Genomic DNA, 24,930 nt, shown 5'->3' with positions numbered 1-24,930 from the left:
TTTTTTTCTTTTGGGAAGAAAAACATTAGATTTTCTCATCTTTTAATATTTTTTTTATAGAAAATTCTCAATTTTCGTAAGGAAATAATTTGCATCAATTCTATTTCTTAATTTAAATTTTATTGTTTTAATAAAATTCAGTGTTTTTTTTTTAAATAAAGGAAAAAAATGTTTATAAAATATATTTGTCAATTAGAAAATTTAATTGAAAATGAAACTGAAAATTTTTGAATTTTCAGAAAATAAAGAAAAAAATTTTATTGAAAAAAATGTTCTATTTTTATTTACAAATATTTTAAATTGTAAAATTATTCGAAAACAATAATTTCTTTTTTAAATATTTTAAATTAAATAATTTATTTATTTTATGATAGTTGTAATTAATATATTTATATTTATTATATTTGTATTTATTTATTTATATTTATTAATTAATAATTATAATATTAAAATATCTGTGATATAAATATATTATTAAATATTAAATTTGAATAATTAAATAATAATTAAAAATTAATAATAAATAATAATAATAAACAATAATAACAATATATAAAATATGTAAATATTATTATTTTATTATTCATTATTTCCTATTATTATTTATGTATATAAATAATAAATCAAGTAATAATTAAAAACAACCTTTAATTAGACTAAAATATTCTTTTATAATTATTGTAGAGAAATTTTAATTACAAAGAAGAATGTTTTGATTTTATTTATTTCCGGGAATAATTTGAGACGATATTATTAAATTTTCCTCGTTATCTAAATACGTCTGGAGGAAATGAATATTTTAACCCCCTTTTTGTATAATTGACTATATTGTATGCAAATGTTTCTTTTTCTTTTTTTTTTTTTTAGTAAAGGAAAACGAAAAAAAAATTGAATGTGTGAATGAATACAATTGTAAAGCGTTTGAAAAATTTTACGTAATTTAATTAATTCCACGCGAGGGTTTGTAGACCTTTGACCATATAAACAATAAACTCTCCTTTAAATAAAATGATTGTTTGACCAAAGAAATACCTTTGCATTTCTCTAAGGCCATTGACGTAAGTGGGAAAAACGTAGTTACATTATTAAAGAATCAACGCAACAAAACTTATTTGCATTTCATTTCCATCTAATTTATATATTAAATTCATAAATAAATAAATAATGGATAATTAATTAAGTCATTCGCATCAAAAAATGTGTCTTTTCGTTTTGTTTATCAACTGTCAACATTTCGTGAACACGTGCCGAATTCTTTTTTATGTCCGGATCCTTTCTCATTGGACTTTGATACTCAAATATTGGTCACAAGTGGACCTTGATCCAACTCATTTTATGTTCTTTTTTTTTCAAGGTTTCTCGTATTAATTTTAATATTGAAATTGGAATATATTGAAATTTTACCTACCGTCGATTGTAATTAGCGTCAATTTTATTTGTAATCGATTTTAATTTTTGACGTGTAATTGTATAATTACTGTGCATTTTAATTGCGATAAATGTTAATTACTGACTGTAATTATGATACATTTTGAATAAAATTGATTTTAAGTACCGTTGACGGTAGTTACCGTAAACTATGACTGAAATTGTTACGGTAATTAACCATAAAATATTGCCAACAATTCATTGTAACCTTAATTATGACAACTTTTGACTAAAATCGATTATAATTACCGTTGACGGTAGTTACCATAAATTGTGACGGTAACTAACGGTAATAACAATCGACGGTAGGTAAATTTTCAACAAATTTGTAATCATAAATTTTGCGTAAAATTTTCAAGAACTACCGTCGACGGTAAATACCCTGTGTTTAAACGTAAATTTTAACAAAAATTTATTGTAACCGTAATTATGATAAATTTTGGCTAAAATCGATTATAACTACCGCTGACGGTAGTTACCATAAATTTTGTTGGTGACTAATGATAATTACAATCGACGGTAGGTAAAATTTCAACCTTTTAATCGTAATGATAAAGAAATCATAATTTTTGCGTAAAATTGGCAAGAACTACCGTCGACGATAAATACCATTTGTTGTGGCTGAAATTGACGGTAATTACCATAAATTTAGGCGAAAATCGATTGTAAATACCGTCGACGGTAACTGGAATAAATTTTGTCTACAATTGACAGTAATTATTATAAATTTTTGCAATTTTTTGTAACTACTGTTAACGGTAGGTACTGTACATGCTGACATTGGCGGTAATTACCGTACGTTGCAATACGGTGATTACCATAAATTTTAACTTTAATCGATACAAAACTACCATCAACGGTAGCTTCTATAAATTGTGACTAAAATAGACGGTAATTACCATAAATTTTTACAGAGATCGACAGAAAATACCGTCGAGATTTTCTACCGTATATTGTAACTAAAATTGACGGTAATTATCAAAATTTTTGCTACAATATATAGTTTCTAGTATCGACGAAAGTAATAATAAATTGTATTAACAATAGACAGAAGTAATTAATAATTTTCTAAATAATTGATAGATAGAGAAAGGTAGATTATGCATTTTGAGTCCCTCTAATTATGCGCTAAAATTGTGCGCAATTATGCGGAATTATGCGCTTAAATTGTGTACAATTATGTGGAATTATGCGACCAAAAAATTAATTCTGCGTTAATTATGCGCTAAAATGAGCATGATTATGCAGAATTATGCAATTAAAAAGAATTCTGCTTCAATTATGCGCTAAAAAATGTTCATTTTACAAAATTATGTTGCATTTGAAAAATTTTTTTTGATTTGAAACGGTTACTGGTTATTTTTTGAAACCAACTTCCCGAAAGGTCCTATCCCGAATGTCTAAAATTACAAATACCTTTTTCCCGAATCTAATTTCCCGAAGATTTATGTACCCAAAAATTTCTTTGTTTTTTATTATGAAATGGATATATGTGCGACTCCAAGTAAGAATTTAGTTTTCTCGGAGTAAGTAAAACAATTGCTATAAAATTCAGGAATTTTAATCTACACATAGAAAGAAATGTTTCCACCACACTTAATTCAGCAAAAAAAACGAAACAATTGTTTATATTATGTTTATACAAATTTTTATTAACACAACAGATATTAAATAATAATAATTAAATAACTTTTGAACGACCAAACGAAATTGATTGAGGCAAACACTAAACAAATCTTTGCTGTGGTTTCTTTAAGATTCCAAAAAAAAATTTTAACAACGGAAACATCTTCATACAAAATTTTGTATAAAAGTATTCGAGATTTTAGACATTTGATAAATATTAGACATTCGGGAAAATGATCGGAAACGATTTTACTCATCATAATTATATAGCACTTACTGCTTTTTAAAATTTAAGATTTATTTAATTTTTCAATAACATTTAACAAGTTAGTTAACAGTTTAAAAACTTATTTATTATTTATTTTAAAAATAAAGAAACTGAAAAAAAAGTTCATGGTTTTTAAATAAGAAAAGCACTATTTTGAAAATTTTGAGCCTATTATGCGATCATTATGCAAAAAGAGTACAATTATGCAGTGAGTAAAAAATTATGCAATATTATGCGCTCTAGAAACATGTTGTAAAAGGTTTAAAACATGAATTAACATAATATTATAATGTTTCTACTTGATTTTAAAAAATTATGCAATTATGCAATCGCATAATCTACCTTTCTCTATTGATAGAAAATACCGTTGACGGTAGCTACCATAAATTTTGACTAAAATTGACGGTAATTACCATAAATTTTAACTGCAATCGTGTATAAATATCATCAACAGTAACTACCATACATTTTGACTAAAATTAACAGTTATTAACTTAAATTTTGGTTGTAGTCGACAGTAACTACCGTCGACGGTAAGTACTATACAATATTGACTGAAATTGACGGTAATTACCATAAATATTGAGTAGATGTAATTAACAAAAATTTTAGCTGTAATCGATTGTAATTACAGTTGATCGTAAATAAAGTGTATTGTAACTGATATTAACGGTAATCACCGTGAATGTTTTCTATATTAGATTCTAACTACCGTCGACGGTATAAATCTTTAACGGTAACTATTATAACCTGTTTATTAATTTACCGTCGACGGTTAGTTACTTAACCGTCATTTAATTTCCGTCGACGCGACGGTAATTCGATCAACCGTCTATTAATTTATCGTCGACGGTAAGTCAATCAACCGCCTATTAATTTACCATCGACGGTAAGTCGATTAACTGTGTATTAATTTACGGTCGACGGTAAGTTAATTTACCGTCTATTAATATACCGTCGACGGTAACTAATAATTAATTAATTATTATACTACTATTACTAATTTACATAATTATACATTTTAAAATATAAATATAATAATAATACAGTAATTTATTGATAATTATTATTTAATCTGTAATTACCGTTGACGGTATTTATTATAGACTGACTAAAGACTTCATTAATGGCAACAGCCATAAATGACATTGTTTACTGTCACACAAATGTCGACAGTTTTATAATCGATTTAGACAATTATCAACATAATTTTCTTCTTTTTTGAAGCGTTCTAAAAAAAAATTATACGTATGTTCTCTAATTCCTGTAATTAAATCAAGAACGTAACGCATGTACAGTACAAAATTTCTCTGAAATAGTATTTATTTAAATTATTACAGAAAAACATAAAAGTAATTTAATTCTGGGATTTCATGTATAGAAGGTTAACACTCGTGCACATTAATGACTATATGTGAACTGAAAGTTATCGTTAGACAACTTTCTTACATCAGCGAGCGTAATAGATTTTTTTTTCCCCATTCACATTTATTTATTTTACAGTGCGTATACATTTTTTTCCCATTTTTTTTTACTATTTTTAGGAAAAAATATTTTATAAAAATGAAATATTATTTTCATAAAAAAATATTTTATAAAAAAGAAATACTTTTTTATAAAAAGTATTTTATAAAAAAATATTTTATAAAAAGAAATATTTTTTTATAAAAAAATATTTTTGTAACAAAATATTTTATAAAAAGAAATATTTTTTTAACAAAATATTTTATAAAAAGAAATATTTTTTTAACAAAATATTTTATAAAAGAAATATTTTTTTATAAAAAAAATATTTTTATAGAAAAAAAATTCTCTATCTTTTGTTATAAAAGTGATAATTTGAAAATTAAATGTTCAGCGAATTCTAGGGAGAAAAAATTGTAATTAATCAATTAAAGTGTTTTTCACGTGTGAGAAACGTCAAGGGACAAAAAATATGGATATTAAAACGAATAAGAAAAACAGTAATAGGTGTGAGATTAATTAATTTTTCTAGAATGAAAAAATAGGAGAAGGGGAAAAAAAATTTGCATATAAATTTATAATTTTATCGAAAGATAAATTTTGTTTACAAACGTTAAGTTTTTCTAACGGTACAAGAAACATAAATTAGTGGCAAAAATTTTATTTTTAAAGAAAATTGATAGAAAAACTGAATGGTTATAAATTTCCAATTGAGGCAGGCGAGCTTATTAATAAATCAATGATTAAAAAAAGGGTTATAAATTTCAAAATAATTTCCATAAACGCTTGGATGAGAATTTTTTTTTTCGATATTACGAATGTTAATGATTTCAATTTTTTTTCATTTTACTTTTTTGATTTTAATAACTTTATTTCTTGAAGATAATTGTAAAATGTTCTCGAAACTTCTTCGTTTTTATATTTTTTAATTATTGCAAAAAAAAATTATTCATTAAGAAATATTATAATTTATTTATAATGAATTATAATTAATGTAACATAATTTTTTTTAAAAGTATATTATTGATACAAAAGTGAATCAAATTTTTACCAAAAATTCGGATCATCTTATGATTTGATCCACATTTTTGGTATCAATTTGTTGCAATTGATACTTTTAGGTTGACAGTGAAAATAAATAATAATAATAATTATTATTATTAGTGATTTTTTGTTTGTTTGACCGTATTAAATATTCATTTGTAAGATAATGAAAAGGTCTATTTTACTATTTATTTATTTTATTTACTAGGCCTATTTTTTATTTTTTTATTTTTTTTTAATTATTATTATTATTATTACTATTATTATTATTATTTCATATTTTTTTAATTACTATTGTTTACTTGTTAATTATTTTATACTCACTAAATAATTATGAATTATAATTTATTTATATTTATTTATAATCATTACTTCTAGTAAAGTAAATAATTGTAATTAGTAATTAAATAATTATAATTATTCACTAAATACTTGTCAATTATAATTTATTTATATTTATTTTTACTTATTACCTATACGAAAGTAAACAATTATAATTATTCACTAAATAATTATAAATATTCATTAAATAATTAAAATTGTTCATTAAATAATAATAATTATTTACTAAATAATTATAATAATAAATTATAATAATAATAATTATTCAATAATTAAATTATTTAAATTATTCATTAATTAAATTATTAAAATTATTCATTAATAATTATAATTACAATTTATAATTATAATCATTCGTTAATTAATTGTAATTATTTACCAAATATTTACCTAATGATAATAATCACATACAGTACCGTGAATATTTTAAAATAAAATTTTAAAAAAAAACTTTCGGTAGACAAAAAAGTAAAATAAAATTTGAATTCGAAATTCATAATTTTTTTTTTTTTTTTAAACTTTAGAATTTTCTGAAAGGTGAAATGGCGGAGTTATAAGGTTCATTACGAAGTGCGATTACGAAATAGGATTATTCAATTTTCCAAGCAACTTGCACATTCCCGTCGCAAGAGTTGTTGGTATAAGCAGTGTCGACTTCTTAATTTTTATTTCACCTCGAGTCAATATACACATATATATCAGCACGCATATTGTAGAATTTTAAAATCACTTTGACAGTTTCTGCGAATTTTTTTTCCTTTGTCTTATAGGATTTTTTTATTTTAAAACAATGTTTTTGAGAGACAGAGAGCGTGAAGATAATTATGTTACTGATCAATTACTATTGGAATTAAATCTAGTCTTTAAAACCAGTGGTTCAAACAATTATTTATCGGATTATTTATTTATTTATTTTATTATTTATTCATTTTGTTATTTATTTATTTATTTTGTTATTTGTTTATGTTATTGTTTACTTATTTTGTTATTTGTATATTTTATTATTTATTTAATTGTTCATTTATTTTGTTATTTGTTTATTTAATTGTTTATTTATTTTGTTATTTGTTTTTTTAATTGTTTATGTATTTTGTTATTTGTTTATTTAATTGTTCATTTATTTTGTAATTCGTTTATTTAATTTTTTATATATTTTGTTATTTTGTTTATTGTATTATTTTCATATTTAATTGTTTATTTATTTTGCTATTTGTTTATTTAATTGTTTATTTATTTTTCTATTTGTTTATTTAATTGTTTATTTATTTTGCTATTTAGTTATTTAATTGTTTATATATTTTGTTCTATGTTTATTGTACTATTTTTATATTTAATTGTTTATTTATTTTGTTAATTGTTTATTTTATTGTTAATTAATTTTTTTATTTATATATTTTTGTATTTATTTATTCAATTATTTATTTATTTTGCTATTTGTTTATTAAATTGTTTATTTATTTTGTTAATTGTTTATTTTATTGTTAATTAATTTTTTTATTTATATATTTTTATATTTATTTATTCAATTATTTATTTATTTTGCTATTTGTTTATTAAATTGTTTATTTATTTTGTTAATTGTTTATTTTATTGTTAATTAATTTTTTTATTTATATATTTTTGTATTTATTTATTCAATTACTTATTTATTTTGCTATTTGTTTATTTTATTATTTGTTTATTTAATTGCTAATTTATTTTGTAATTTGTTTATTTTACTATTTGTTTATTAAATTGTTTATATATTGTGTTATTTGTTTATTGTATTACTTTTTTATTTAATTGCTTATTTATTTGATTAATTGTTTGTTTTATTGTTTATTTATTTTGTTATTTATAAATAACAAAATTATATAAATATATTTTTGTATTTATATTTATCTAATTGCTTATTTATTTTGGTATTTGTTTATTTTATTATTTGTTTAATTGTTCATTTATTTTGTTATTTGTTCAATTAATTGTTTACGTATTTTGTTATTTGTTTATGTTTATATTATTATTTATTTTAGTATTTGTTTATTAATTTTAGTATTTGTTCTTTTTTTTTAATTCTTTATATTATTTATTTATTTTATTACCTAAAATTAACGATAATCACCATTAATAGTATAGTTACGATCAACCGTAATTAAAACCAACAGAAACTAATAATCAATAATAGTTGCATAAACTTCTGTAATTATCATTAATAGTAATGAAATTGAAAATAAAAAAAATCATTTGATAAACATTTTTTTTTCTCTCTCCGTCTCTTAATTTTGTAACAATCAAAAATATCTCGATGTAATACGTAAAAGAAACGTGTTTTTTTTCCCTTATTGCGCAAATTTTCAGGTATAGGAGAGAAAGGTTGATTTGCAAATTATGTTGAATCATCCTGAGAATCCCGTTCAAAAAATTGAAAGAATCCAAATTCCATTGGATATATGACGTGTGTTTTTTATCGCATCAAAAAGTTTGTAACGAAAATGTTTCTTTTTTTTCCTTTAATGATATAAATTTGAATAATTGAGAACATAATTTTTTTTTGTAATCGTATAATATTGTATATATATATATATTTTTTTTTTTTCAACGGACACGCTCTGCTTAAATGATTAAAAAAGACTTTGTTCAGTCGAAAGAATAATTAACTTTTGAACTGATAAAACAAAATACGGTAAAGATGCATAAATTAATTTTCTGAGACAATAATACTCCATTGTGTTATGATTTTTATTATCATATATTGTTTATTAATAATTCAATTACGGTTTAAAAAAGGATTTTTTTTAATCAGTTACTCTTTCTGTCTCTTTTGGGGTTTAGTAAGATCCACATAATTTGTCAAAAAAAAAAAGTTATTTTTATTTTTATCGATTACTTTTTCAATCAATCTTTATTTTTGATAAATATGTCGATTCGTTAGGAAACGAAAATAAAAAAAAATAAATAAAAATAGTCAATGTGCCAAATCTTACTCTATCACGCAGACACTTCGTGTATCAATGAATAAGCCGCACGTGTTCCATTCTAACTTCTGTGATTTCATTTAAAAAAAAAAATTAAAGATACAATCCCAATCGAAACTAATTCATTTCGATCTTTTTTTATTAGAATCAAAACAAATGTGGGTTGTTTTATTTAGAGAAAAAAATTCACTTTGGGAACTTTTTACCTATTTTACTATTTTAATTTTTTTCTGAAACATTTTTTTTTTATTTTTTATTTTCAGATTTTTTCTATTTTTACTATTTTGATTGAATTGAAAACGTGACTGTACTGAGAGAACGCACTTAGTGTTTTTAAAACGATTGAGAAGAGTTCTCTCGAGTCAATGACATCTAGTTGGAGAGATCAAATTAAGAGCAACTTTTTCTTTTGTAACATTTTTCAATTTTCTCAAACATTATGTAGAAAAATAAATTTTTTTTTTAAATTAAATTTTAATTATAAAGGTAACAAAATTAAAAATTTTTTTGTATTTATGAAATATCGACGAGCAGTAAAATTTTGATTTGGATCAGAAGAATCAAATAAATTCATTAAAAAACAATTAAATATTGAAAGAAATAAAATAAATATAAATAAACAATAAATAATTAAATCAATAAATATAATAAACGAAGAAAATAAATTTTTTTGATTGAAAATTTGTAGTTTTTAATAATTAATAAAAAGGAAAAAACCAGAAAAGTTGTCATTCAAATCTTAAATTAATTAATTAATTAATAATTTTATTCATTAATTTATAAAACAAAATAAATCGAAGAAATAAAATTTTTTCTATGAAAATTTTGATTTTAATTAATTTAAAATTTAAAATTATAATATAAACGGAAAAACTAGAAACTTTATTAATGAAATAAAAAATTAATTAATTAAATAAATAAATGGAATAAATATAGAAAAAATAGAAAAGTTTCTATAAAATAAAAAAAAATTTGAAATAATTTTTGTTTGTTTATTCTTTTTTTTATTAATAATTTCCCTGAATTAATTTCTATGTAGCTTTTTTAATGCTGTGAAAAAATAATCTCCATAACGAGAGACAGGATAGAGATCAATTAACGACCCCTTTTTATCAATTACTATTTCTGTATTGGTCGGAATTATTTTTACAAGGGAGAATTAGTTGTTAAGTTTCTCGTTGCATAAAAATATATATTGACAGGGGAACTTAAAAATAAATATGAATCACAAGTTTTTCTCTAAATTAATTTAACATATTTTCAAATCTATTTAAAAATATTTCTAGTTTATACAATAATTTTAAAACTTTTAAATATTTTCAGATATTTTTAATTTAATTTGGAATTTGGAATTTTTAATTTCAATTCTGAAATTTTTAACTTTTAAATTAAGTTAAAAATTTTCATTTGGACATTGTAATTTTTTAAATTAAATTAAAAATTTTCATTTGGACATTGTAATTTTTTAAATTAAATTAAACATTTTCATTTGGAAATTGTAACTTTTTATATTTAATTAGAAATTTTCATTCGGAAATAATTCTAATTTTTTATATATTTAATTATAAAAATGTAGTCTTTAGTTTACTCGTAAAATTTTGATTTTTAATTTAATTGTAAAACTAAAAGACACTGTTTTTAAATAAATAAAATTGTAATTTTCAGTTCAATTGTGAAATTATAATTTTTAATTTAATTTTTTAAAAATTAATTTTCAATTTGATTTTGAAATATTAACTTAATTTTAAATTTGAATTAAAAATGACATTTTTAAATTAATTTTTTTCTTTTTTATTAATTAATTAATTTTTTTTTTAAATTAAAAATGTAACTTTCAACTTTTCGGTTAAATTTCGCTTTTTTTTATCGAAAAAATAGTCCATGCGGTAAAAGTTTTAACAAGTTTTTATATTATTAAAAATTTACCTTGTCACTTTTACAATCGAGAATTGCCAGTAGATAATTTTTATAAAGATTTTAATTTAAATGAAAGAGAAAAAAAGACTCACAAGAAGCCATTCGTTGACACACAATTAACGAGCAGATGAGGCAATTCCATTTTCTCCTTTCTGCCCGAAGAATTACTCATCGTTAATAATTTCTTCTTTCTTATTACGAAGAAACGAAAAAGAAAACTAATTGTATTTTTAATGGGAAAATAGTTTTCTTAAAAAATTACTTTGCGGCAAAAATATTGGAGAATTTAGGGAAAAAAAATTATTTTCGATTAAATTGTTTATTACGAAAAAAAAAAAAAAAAGAGTTAATACCGAAAGGATAAATTTGAAGTGACTATCGATTTAAATTATTGAACTCTATCACTTCCTCTCGTTATTTATTGTTCAGTTTCACTGTCAGGTCAGAGAGTTACTGTCGGTCTTAAAATGAAGGCCTGTTACTTTAATGTTGTCATTTCCCTCATCCATTGCTAATGAGACGTTAATTTTTACATTATTATTCATTTTATAATAATATTCAACAACAAGAAAAAAAAGTGTCTTTGATTTTGATAGTTTTTTTTCCTGCCTTTGATATTTTACTGGAAAGTTTCGTAAAAAGTTTCTAGAGACTTTTTACACCGATTGCGATTATGTACTGGCATTTTTTTTTTTAGAATTTAAAAAGTAATTCGAGAATGAAATCAAAATTTAGTTCAATTCCATATTTTTCTGTATTGTAACTTCTTCAAAAATTATTTTCATCATTTAGATTCAATTCTTCATTTCTAGAATTTTTATCTACAATTCTTCTTTAAATCAATTTTTTAAAAATAATTTTTTAAAAGTTGTTTGAAAATTTTCAAATTCTTTTGTTTACAATTCAATTTTACGAAATTTCGATTATTTTGAAATTTTTCCATTAAATATATATTTGAAGTTTTTATTTTCTAATTCAACATAATTATTAATTAAAAGAGTGAAAAATTCCGAATTTCAAAGTTTTTAAAATTCAATTATTTTTAAATTCAAATTTTTAAAATTCAATTATTTTTAAAAATTTACGCTATAATGCTTTCAATAGTCAATTATAATTGGAAAATTTTAACTGAAATTTATTTTTAAATTAGTTTTTATTAAAAAATTCTGCGAGAATTCAATTATTTAAATATAAAAATTAATAACTTATTGAATAATTGAATGTTTCTTAAAATTGAATTATCATAAAGAATTTTTTAAAAGAAATTTAAATAATTGAATAATTATCTTGACAAGTTTTAATAAAATTTTTAAAAATAATTTCATTTTTCGAGAAATTTGATTAAAATTGTATTAAAAATAATTGAACTCAAACAAAGAATTTTATAAGAGTTTTTGAAAATAATTCAATGCCAGTGGAAGTTTTATTATTTATGAAAATAATTAAATGTTTGCGTAGAATTTTATTAAAATTTTTTTGTAAATAATTGAATTCTTTTGTGAAATTTTATTAAAGTATAGTAAATATTAAAAATCATTGAATTGAGGAAAGTTTTTAAAAATAATTGAAATTTTGCCAAGAATTTTATTAGAATTGAAATTTATTTTTGAAAATAATTGAATTTCGGAGAAGAATTTTATTATTTTTATAAAGAATTGAAATTCTGACGAGAATTTTTGTAAATCTTTCAACAATTGAATTTCTGCGAAGAATTATATTTCTTTTGAAAATAATTGAATTCTTGTGAATTTTCATAAAATTTCTTTTTAAATAATTGAATTTTTTTGTGAAATTTTATTAAAATATTAGATATTGAAAATAATTGAATTTTGACAAATTTTTGAAATTAATTAAATTTTTACGAAGAATTTTATTAAAATTATTTTGAAAAAAATTGAATTGTTACAAAAAAATTGCATTAAAATTTTTGATAATTTAAATCTTTGAAGAAATTTAATTAAAACTGTATTGAAAATAAAACTTAAATTCTAATAAATAAATTGTAGCAAAAATTTTTAAAATACTTGAATTTCTTTGATGAATTTTAATAAAATTTTTAAGAATAATTACATTTTTCGAGGAATTCAATTAAAATTGTATAAAAAATAATTGAAATTCTATTATAAGTTTTATTATTCATGAAAATAATTGAATTTCAAGAAAGAATTTTATTATTTATGAAAATAATTGAATAATAATTTACAAAAATAATTTGTAAATAATTGAATTCTTGTAAAATTTTTATTATTTATGAAAATAATTTAATTCTTTTGTGAATTTTTATTAAAGTAGTAGACATTAAAAATCATTAAATTGAGAAAAGTTTTTGAAAATAATTGAAATTTTTCCAAGAATTTTATTAAAATTGAAATTTATTTTTGAAAATAATTGAATTTCGGAGAAAAATTTTTCTACTTTTGAAAATAATTGAATTTTTGCAATAATTTATAATTGCTTTAAAATTCAATTTCTTTTATTGTTTTTAACTAAAATTCTTCTGTAAATTTTCTTCTCACAATTTTCTATAAATTATTTTTTGTACCAAATTTTTTTTTTTTTTAATCAATTTTCTAAATTTTCTAAATTCTAAAGACAAATCTTAAAATAAATAATCTAAATAGAATAAATATTTTGTATGAATCTTTGAGATTAGAAAATTGAGTATTTATACTATGCTAATGAAATCGTTTCTTAATATCGAAATTTTTTTCACCTAATTGCAAAGTTTAATAATAATTCAGAGCAAAAAGAGTTTTCTTACTTTTCCCTATTTTTTCGATAATTGCAAATTATATTTAGAGGCAAAAAAAAAAAAAAAATGAAGAATTAGATTAATTTTTTGTCATTACGATTAATGTCTGAATGTTAATATTAGTGTTAATGTTAAATAATAAATAATAGATTTTCATTTTTTTAAACAAATGATAATAAGTTTTTTTTATTATTTTTAAATAATATATAAAAATTAGAATAATTCATATTAATGGGAATTTTACAGAATTGTTAATTGTAGAATTTGTACAATTTCTATTCACAAATTTTCTTCTCCTGATAATTTTTTAAACTGAATTTCTATTATTATTTATTCTATATTTATTTCTCTATTTTTATTATTTAGAAATAAATCGAAAAAAATGGATCTAAATTTAAATAAATATTTTTTCAAGTTAAATTTAAAAAAAATTTTGAAACTGAAAAATTCTTTTATTGAAAAAAATGACGAATTTCAACGATTTTTTTTTAATTTAGAAAATGTCGAAATTAAAAGATTTTTTTAATTTAGAAAATTTTGAAATTTGAACATTTTTCTCTAAATTTATAATTTTTAAAAATGAAAAAATGTTCGATAATTTTTTTTGCGCAAGTTGTGTTTTTTTTTTGCAAGAAAAGAAAGGAAAAAAAAATAAAGTGTGCGGTTGAGGAGATGAGATTTTTGCAGATTTGCAATAATCGTGACTTTACATTGTGCGATGCAACTGTACGTTAACAAAGACTAACAAATACATTTTCACTTTTGGCGCATCGTGTTTCATGTATGGAATATAGAAGACTTTGGCGAACCAAAGTGGTCGATTGCTTCAGCTCTTGCGTGTGAGTACTCCTCGATATACTTTCGAGAATGCTGTTGTATACTCAAAGCGACCTAGACACACGACATAAAGTTGGTCGTCAAAATCTCCCTCGTTTTTCGTCGTAGTCTCTTCGTCGTTCGCAAACGTCACGAATCGATTTCAAACAAGTTCCCTCGAGCTATCAGGTGACGTTTCGAGGAAAGACGACGAAAAAATGTTATTATTATTATTTTTACATAAAAGTATTGTCACTTTTTCTTTTTTTTTTTTGTTATTTTTTTCATTTTCTGTTATTCTGTTATTTTTTCTTTTTTTCTGTTATTTTTCCTTTATTTTGTTATTTTTTCTTTATATTTTATTGTTTTTTCTTTTTCTGTTATTTTCTTTATTGCATTTTATTCAATTTAAATGGGCAAAGTAGCAAAATATTTTTGTTATTTTCTTTTTTTTTATTCATCTATTTATTTAATTTAGACGGGCAAAGAAGCAAAATATTTTTGTTATTTTCTTTTTTTTATTCATCTATTTATTTAATTTAAACGGGCAAAGAAGCAAATTATTTTTGTTATTTTCTTGTTATTTTGCTATTTTTCAATTTTATTTATATACTTTTATAATTATTTATTTATTCATGACATAAACATAATTATTTATCATTTTTGTTATTTTTTTGATTTAATTAATTAATTTATTTATTTATACACTTAATTTCGACGGGCAAAGAAGCAAAATATTTTTGTTATTTTCTTATTGTTTGTCAATTTTATTTATAAATTTCATTCATTAAAACGAGTAAAACAGCAAAGAAGTTTTGTTATTTTTTAATTATTTTGTTATTTTTTGTTATTTTTTCTTTATATTTTATTATTTTTTCTTTGTTATTTTCTCTTTTACATTTTATTCATTAAATGGGCAAAGTAGCAAAATATTTTTGTTATTTTCTTTTTTTTTATTCATCTATTTATTTAATTTAGACGGGCAAAGAAGCAAAATATTTTTGTTATTTTCCTTTTTTTATTCATCTATTTATTTAATTTAAACGGGCAAAGAAGCAAATTATTTTTGTTATTTTCTTGTTATTTTGCTATTTTTCAATTTTATTTATATACTTTTATAATTATTTATTTATTCATGACATAAACATAATTATTTATAATTTTTGTTATTTTTTCGATTTTATTAATTAATTTATTTATTTATACACTTAATTTCGACGGGCAAAGAAGCAAAATATTTTTGTTATTTTCTTATTGTTTGTCAATTTTATTTATAAATTTCATTCATTAAAACGAGTAAAATAGCAAAGAAGTTTTGTTATTTTTTAATTATTTTGTTATTTTTTGTTATTTTTTCTTTATATTTTATTATTTTTTCTTTGTTATTTTCTCTTTTACATTTTATTCCATTTAAATGGGCAAAGTAGCAAAAATATTTTTGTTATTTTCTTGTTGTTTTGCTATTTTTCAATTTTATTTACATATTTTTATAAATATTTATATTTTTTGTTATTTATTATATTTTATTTAATCCATTTAGACAAAACTTTTTTGTTTTTTTTTTCTTTTTTATTTATTAATTAATTAAATATTCACTAAATTTAGGCAGTTTTCAATTTAGACGGGAAAAATAGAAAAGTATTTTGTTATTTTCTTTTAGTTTTGTTATTTTTTTTAGACTTTATTTGTTTACTTAATTTAGAGCAAAGCAAAGTAGCAAATTATTTTTGCTATTTTCTTGTTATTTTGATATTTTTCAATTTTATTTGTATATTTTATTCAAACGAGTAAAATAGGAAAGAATTTTTGTTATTTTTCCTTCATTTTGGTTTTTTTTTTGTTATTTTTGCTTTGTATTTTATTATTTTTTGTTATTTTCTCTATTGCATTTTATTCCACTTAAATGGGCAAAGTAGCAAAATATTTTTGTTATTTTTTTGTTGTCTTAATAATTTTTCTATTTTATTTATCTATTTATTTAATTTATACGGGAAGAATAAAAAAGTATTTTGTTATATTTTTGATTCTTTATTTGTTTATTCAATTTAGACTTTAGAGCAAAGCAAATTAGCAAATTATTTTTGTTATTTTCTTGTTGTTTTGCTATTTTTCAACTTTATTTATATATTTTTTTAATAATTATTTATAATTTTTGTTATTTTTTTCTATTTTATTTATCTACTTATTTATTTAATTCCATTAATTTAGGTAATTTTTTCGAATTTAGAGGAATATTTGTTATTTTCTCTTCGTTTTGTTATTTTTTCTATTTTATTTACCCCTTTTTTTGTTATTCACTCAATTTCGAGGTACAAAGTAGGAAGTATTTTTGTTATTTTTTTTTCGTTTTTTTTATTTTGTTATTTTATTTATTCATTCCATTTAAACGGGCAAATTAGCAAAATATTTTTTGTTATTTTCCTGTCGATTTGTTTTTTCTATTTTATTTATTTATTTAATTTAGACGATTGTTTTCGAATTTAGACGAATTTTTGTTATTTTCTTTCTTTTATTAATTTATCCCTTTATTGAATTTTTTTTTGTTATTCTTTCTCTTTTGTGTTATTATTTTTTCCTTACACGCAGTTATTTTCCGATTTTTCCTCTATTTTTCCTTTTACGCAAAATTTTTTCCTCTCCATAAATTAAAATAGTGCAAATTCACAATATTGCACATATTTACCAAATAAGGAAATGTTTTTTTTTGTCTATGGAAAATTTGTCATTTAAACATTAATTAAAACAATGTCGAAGTAATTTTCTAAAAATAAATGAGAAGAAAAATCTCTCTCTTAACATTTTATTTAGATAAGATTTGTAAATGCTTGTGTCCTTATTAAGAGACCCTCTCTTCTCTCTTCCCCTTCCATTTCCTTCTTTTTCTCTCTTTTACTCATTTTTTTTTTTATATGAGATAATTTTTAAAGTGTTTTCAAATTGATTAAATTTTACTCCACGTGTCAAATTTATACACACTTTATAGTTTATATGATAAATTTTTTTTTTCCCTTTTCTGTTGATAATTCACATTCACCCACGTGTTTTTTGATGTTATTGTTTACGGATACTTGAGATTATTTCCAGTCGAATCTAGATTGATCTTCTCATTCTTAAATTTGAAGATGAATGATTCTCTCAAAATTCAGTTAGTATATTGATCCGAAAAAAATTTTTTTTAGTGTAATTTTTATTTAAAGAGATGAGTTTTCTTTGAGCCTGAATTACAATAAGTGGAAATTAACGTAAATAAAAATTTCACTATAAGTAGAAATTAAACTAAATAAAATCAAATTTTTATTTAGTTAAATTTTGTTTGGTATCATTTTTATTAAAAGGGAAATTTATTTTATTTTATTTTATTTATGTAAAGTAAAAATTTTCTTTTTAGCCAAATATTCACTCAAAAAAATTTTTTATATAAAAAAAATATTTATTTAGCAGAATAAATAAAAATTTAGGAAACTAAATTCAATAAAAAAAAAATTCACGAAACCAAAATAAATAAAAATGCAGAAACTAATATATAAATAAAGAAATCAGTGAAAAGAGAAATTATTAACAAAATAAAATTTCTCTTTACAAAAACTTTCTTTATATAAAAATTATATTAAATATTGATTCAACATTTTAAAATTCGGTTCACGAAAAATCGAGAGAGAAATCTCCAGCGTGTGAGTTGCACGAGGAGATAAGAAATAAAAAAAAAAAAAAATGCAACCTCACGTTTTTTGGAAACACATCCGAATCCACTTGTGTGTTGAAAACTGGATTCCAATAAACGTTTGCCGTTGAGAAAAAGGGGGAATTTTTTTTAAAAGGAAAGATTTTTCATAAGTACCGTATGAAATGGGTTTGTTCTTCGACTTTAAGGAATTCCTTTGCTTCACAGTCTGAAGCGCCTCAGGGGCTCTCTCTCCCTTCTTCTTCTTCTCCTTTTTCTCAACAAGACGTGTGTTCTTATGTGTGTGTGAGTGTGTGTTTAAAAAATGAAGTTTCTCAAAGTTTTGGTATTGGAGAAGAATAAAAAAAAAGCAAATAAATCAATGGACTTTGGACCAGGAACAAATAATAATTCTCTTGCGATTATATTGACGAAAGAATATGACGACTTTGAAAAATTAATGACACAATTGATGAAGAATACGGGATTTATGGTCTACAGCCAAAGTGCAAAGTCATTTGCAATTAAATAGAATTAAGAAAAGTTTTTCGTATAAATTATAAATATATGGAAAAAAAAGAAAACAAAGATTTTTTAATGACTACAAAAATGTCATCGCGTCAATGACAAAAATATACCATAAATGTCATAAATTAACGACAACCAAAGATATTTATCTAAAGCAGAAGAAAAAATTTGCTTAGAAAAAAAATCGCTTTGTAAAAAAAAACAAAAAAAGAAAAAAAAAGAAGCAAAAAAAGAATTTGCAAAAAAAAAATAAAGATAATTTACTTAGAAAAAAATATATCCGCTTTATACAAAAAGAAGCAGAAAAACAATTTTTTTAACTTTTTAAAATAATCGTGTTTGTTAACAATTATCCGAATAAAATATTTCATTTTTAAAGCTTATTAAAATTGTTTTGAAAATAATTGAAATCCTCCGAAAAATGTTATTATTAATGAAAATAATTGAAATTTTCCAAAGAATTTTTTTTTATAAAGATAATTGAATTCTTGTGAAGAATTGTCTTAAAATTTTTAAAAATCATTTAAATCTTAAGAAGAATTTCATTATTTAAGAAAATAATTGAATTTTCAAAAGAATTTTATTTTTTATAAAGATAATTGAATTTTTAGGAAGAATTTTATTATTTATAAAAAATAATTAAATTTTTGCGATGAACTTTATTTCGAAAGAATTTCTTAACAAAAATTTGTTTCAATTATTTTTGAAATAATTGAAATTCTGTAAAGAATTCAATTATTTATGAAAAAAAATTGAATTCTTGATAAGAATTTGTTTCACAATTTTTGAAAATAATTGAAATTCTCCGAAGAATTTTATTATTTAAGAAAATAATAATTGAAATTTTCCAAAGAATTTTATTTTTTATTGCGAAGAATTTTATAAAAATTTTTGAAAATAATTGTAATCCTCCAAAGAATTTTATTATTTATAAAAAATAATTTAATTTTTGCGATGAATTTTATTTCGAAACAATTTCTTGACAAGAATTTGTTTCAAATTTTTTCAAATACTTGAAATTCTGTAAAGAATTTAATTATTTATGAAAAAAAAATTGAATTCTTGATAAGAATTTGTATCAAATTTTTGAAAATAATTGAAATTCTCCGAAGAATTTTATTATTAAAAAAAATAATTGAAATTTTCAAAAGAATTTTATTTTTTATGAAAATAATTGAATTTTTAATAAGAATTTTATTAAAATTTTTGAAAATAATTGAAATCTTCCAAAGGATTTTCTTTATTTATAAAAAATAATTTAATTTTTGCGATGAATTTTATTTCGAAAGAATTTCTTGACAAAAATTTGTTTCAAATTTTTTCAAATACTTGAAATTCTGTAAAGAATTTAATTATTTATGAAAAAAAAATTGAATTCTTGATAAGAATTCGTATCAAATTTTTGAAAATAATTGAAATTCTCCGAAGAATTTTATTATTGAAGAAAATAATTGAAATGTTCAAAAGAATTTTATTTTTTATGAAGATAATTGAATTCTTGCGAAGAATTTTATTAAAATTTTCGAAAATAATTGAAATTCTCCGAAGAATTTTATTATTTAAGAAAATAATTGAAATCTTCAAAAGAATTTTATTTTTTATGAAGTTAATTGAATTCTTGCGAAGAGTTTTATTAAAATTTTTGAAAATAATTTAAATTCTCCAAAGAATTTTATTATTTAAAAAAAAATAATTAAAATATTCAAAAGAATTTTATTTTTTATCAAGATAATTGAATTTCTCGGAAGAATTTTATTAAGATTTTTGAAAATAATTCAAATCCTTTGAAAAATTTTAGTATTTATGAAAATAATTGAAAATTTCTTTTGACGAGTTTCTTTAAATTTTTTGAAAAAAATGTTTTTTTTAATAATTTTAATTAAAAATTTAGAAAATAATTGAATTGTAGAGAACAATTTTAAAAAAATTTAAACATAATTGAATTTCTGCGAAGAATTTTATTACTTTTGAAAATAATTAAATTATTTTTTTTAGAATTTTATGTAAATTTATGAAAATAATTGAATTCTTGTGAAGAATTCTTTTTAAAATAATATTCAAAAGAATTTTTCTATTTATGGAAATAATTGAATTTTTGAGAAGAATTTTTTTACAGTTTCTAGAAATTATAGAAATAAAAGAACAGGTAAAAAATAATATGTCGAGAGAAATAAAAAAATGTAAAAAAAAGTAAGAAAAAAAATAGATAAAAAAAAGGAAAAATATTTTTATTTTAGTGATAATATTCCGTTTTCTTCGAATGGAAAAAAGTAAACATTTTCCACCTCAGAGAAAACAGAACTTGACACAAAAATCATGTGTAACACTTTTATCAAAAGGAAATAAAAAAAAAAAGAAAAAGTTCAATTAAATATATTTCCAAATGAATGCAGGAATTCAATAATGAATGCAATTTTATTAATTAAAGAGAAAAGGAAAAGAAGAATAAAATTGGAGTCAAACTAATGAGGAATATTAAAATGATTTTTCAAATGATACAAAAATTATTAAACGGAAATAGAATAAGAAGAAAATCTAGGTGCGACTTTCTTGAAAGAATTATAAAAAGAGTGTGTTTAGTCGCAGAAATATTATTTACCAAGCAACTATTATAGAAGACGGAAAAATAGCCGCATGTTATTTTGAATTATGATGTTTTCTTGTGTGTATCCAAATGGCTTTGTGTTGTTGCAAAAAGGAATTTCTTGCAACGTTCCATTTTCTTCATCAGTTATTCCCGTCACGAAATGTAATTATGTTAACATCCTCACAAGGTTAAATCCCGTCTACGATATTTGATTGCATTCTTGCTCTCGAAATCGAATCCAAACTCACTTCTTCGAACGCACTGCGACTTTATTTTTTTTTCTCTCTATCTCTTCATTTCTAACTTGTGTTCCAGAAAAATTTAATTGTCCATTTAAAATCATTGATTCATTTTTACACCCATTACGATTTAAAAGATTTATTTTGCTTTTGTTTATCTTCTGCTTTTATGCGCTTTTAGCTTATTGTATTTTTATTATTTAATTATAATAGTAATTTATAATAATATATAATAATTTTAATAAAAATAAAAATAATAATAATAATAATAATAATAATAATAATAATAAAAATAATAATAATAATAATAATAATAATAATAATAATAATAATAAAAACAATAATAATAATAAAAACAATAATAATAATAAAATATTATTTAATTATAATTATTTAATTGTTTAATAATAATAATAATAATGATAATGAAAATAATAAAAATTTAAAAAAATAATACTGTAATAATCAAGATTTTCTGTCCTCACTTAAAGTTAGTATTTTTTTTATTTTAAATTGTATTAACTTCCAATTTTTATGCGTCTAAAATTTTACAGTTAATTTGTAAAATAATCAAATAAGATGTTTCTAAAAAATGTTTTCTTATTCTAGAAAATAATTGGATTTTGGAAGAATTGCAGTTCAAATTTTTATAAATATTTAAATTTACAAATTTCATAGTTAATTTGTAAATATAATAAAATAAGTCAAGTAAAAAATTTTACCCAAATTAGTGTAAAAAATCCAATCATTATTTAAATGATTTGAATAATTTAAAAAAATATAAGAAACCTTAAATTGGCTTTGAATTTTCGTTCTCAATTTAAAAATTTCTAAAGCACATCATAAATAAGGTACAATTATTGCAATTTGTGAAAATAATTAATGTTTTCACAAATTATTTATTTCAATAATAATAATTGAATTGAAAATAATTTAATAAAAATAAAATAATTAAATTTTCGAATTGATTTAAAAAGAAATTTTAGATCAAATTTTAGAAATTAATTAGAAACTTATTTATTAAGAAGGATTTTTTTAGAAATAATTTAATTTAAAAAAATTGTTTAATTAAAATCTTTGATATTTTAATTGTTGTAAAATTACAATACTACTTAAATATAAAAAATTTATTAATTTGTTAGTTTCCTGAAAAATTTTTGGATATTTTTTTTCTAAAAATGTTTTCCTAATTCTAGAAAATAATTGGATTTTGGAAGAAATGCAGTTCGAATTTTTATAAATATTTAAATTTCCAAAAGTTTTACATTCAAAAGTATTTATAAATTTGAATTCATTCGTTGATTCAATAAATAATTATTATTGAAAAATTTAATTTGGATATTTTGAAAAAATTAGGTTTTCGAAAAAAAAATTACAATTTTTTAAAGATTGAAAATAATTTTAAACGATTAAAATAATTGAAATTTTTGACAAATTTCATGAAAATAAAATAAATTTTAAATTTTGAAGAATTTTATTTTTTTACTTTTATAAAAATTATTTTTAAATACAATTGTATTTTTAAAGAATTGCACCAAAAATATAATTTTCAATTATAAATTTTAAAAATTTTAATCGCTGTACAATTATTCTTACAATTTAATATTTTTATAGCAATTAAAATTTTAATAAACATTTAGAAAATTGTTAATAATATTATTTTTCTACAAAAATTATTAAAGTTTTTATTTTTGAATATAATTTTATTAAAAAATTTAATTAAATAAATATTTAAGTATAATTAACAAACTAATTTATTTACAATTTAAATAAATAAACAATTAACTAAATTAAGTAAACAATTTTTTCTATAAAAATTATTAAAGTTTTGAATAATTTTATTAAAAAACTCCAAAAAATAATTGGAATTTTGAAAGAATTTCAGTTTGTAATTTTTTGAAAATAATTAAGTTTTAAAAGGTTTTTCATTGAAATTATATTTGAAATTTTAATTCCTGTGGAAAATTAATACCAATAAGTTGGTAAATATTTCTTTTGACGAAAGTTTATTGAATTTTTAAATAATTTAATTTGGAAATTCTGAAAAAATTAGTTTTTTAAAAAATTGTAATTAAAAATTTCTTGAAGATAATAATTGAATTCCGGAAAATAATTTTACAAAATTAGGAATTAAAAATTTTATATTTTAAAGGAATTTTATTTTTTTTACTTTTAAAAATTATTTTTAAATCTAATCGTATTTCTGAAGAGTTCTAACTGAAAATTTGGATGATAACTACTCGAGTCATTCAAATAATTCTTAATTTTCATTTCAATTTAAAAAAAAAACTGTCCGAAAAATTATAATCTTTGTGGTCTCGGGGTTAAGTTCACCGACCTGCGAGCGTTGGGAACTTGGGTTCGATTCCCAGCTCTTGGAGATTTTTTCTCTTTCATTAAATTTTAAAAAGAAATTTTTTTTAACTAATAAGGAGTTTACTGATATTATTGTTATTGTTTTCGTTATTATTTCCATTAATTTTTTTATTTATATTTCCTCACTATTAAAAATTCGTTTTTAAATACAATTGTATTTTGAATTAAAATTTTTTTTAAATTGTATTTTGAAAGAATTGTATACTTAAAAATTTAGAAAATAATTGAATTTCATTCAATTATTACAAAATAATTTTTTTTATAAAATATTTATAAAAATTTATATTTATAAAATATTTTTATTATCAATATCTTTATTATGTCTTACTGGACAGAATTTTTTTTTTATCTTTTCATTATGATTTTTCTTTATTATGATTGCAATTTTGAAATAATTATAACTTTTTAAATTTTCACAAGTAAAAAAATGTCAATTTCCCTTTTCTCCATAAAGAAAAACAAATAAATGAAAGTTTTAATTAAAAAAAAAAAAAAAAAAAAAAAAAAAAAAAAAAAAAAAATTCTGTCCAGTATGACATATTGAGCGAATGACCCGAAGGGAAGCCCCGAGATGAAAAGTACGACGACCGCAGAGTCGATTATGTTGCATTTTAAATCCATCTAATAATAAAATGATTAAAATACAAAATAGAAGAAGAAAAAAAATTACTCCTAACAAGGGTAGTTTTTTTCCATATAGAAATAGAAATTTATACCCATTAAAAAAGGAGAAGAGAAAAAAAAACTTTCAACGCGGAACATAAATTGCGCGCATTTAGAATCATGTAACTTTCAATTTTCTTCATAATAATTCTTCACTCGAATCTTTCTCTTATGCACAATTTATAACACGAGCATAAATATAGACAATTTTTCCTTAAAGAGAAATTTAATTTTAAAATTACGCATTAAAAAAAAAAAATAGTGT

The 24,930-nt window shown here is 20.1% G+C and overlaps 1 protein-coding gene across 2 annotated transcripts in view; it reads right to left on the bottom strand.

Moving 5' to 3' along the window:
- Positions 1-24,930, bottom strand: part of LOC122499803 — a 45,094-nt gene that overhangs the window by 6,752 nt on the left and 13,412 nt on the right. The window contains exon 1 of one of the 2 annotated variants that reach the window (XM_043608321.1): positions 11,136-11,498. The exons of the other annotated variant lie outside the window; for it this stretch is intronic. Coding sequence (XP_043464256.1) covers positions 11,136-11,215 — 80 coding nt within the window. The 5' untranslated portion in view covers positions 11,216-11,498. Of the gene's footprint in view, positions 1-11,135; positions 11,499-24,930 lie in introns of those variants that run through there. 2 annotated transcript variants of the gene reach the window in all.

This window comes from Leptopilina heterotoma, unplaced genomic scaffold, assembly GCF_015476425.1.
Source record: "Leptopilina heterotoma isolate Lh14 unplaced genomic scaffold, ASM1547642v1 Lhet_177, whole genome shotgun sequence".
Taxonomy (NCBI): domain Eukaryota; kingdom Metazoa; phylum Arthropoda; class Insecta; order Hymenoptera; family Figitidae; genus Leptopilina; species Leptopilina heterotoma.
The sequence above is the reverse complement of the archived record's forward strand: the minus strand, read 5'-3'. Positions and strand labels throughout refer to the sequence as shown.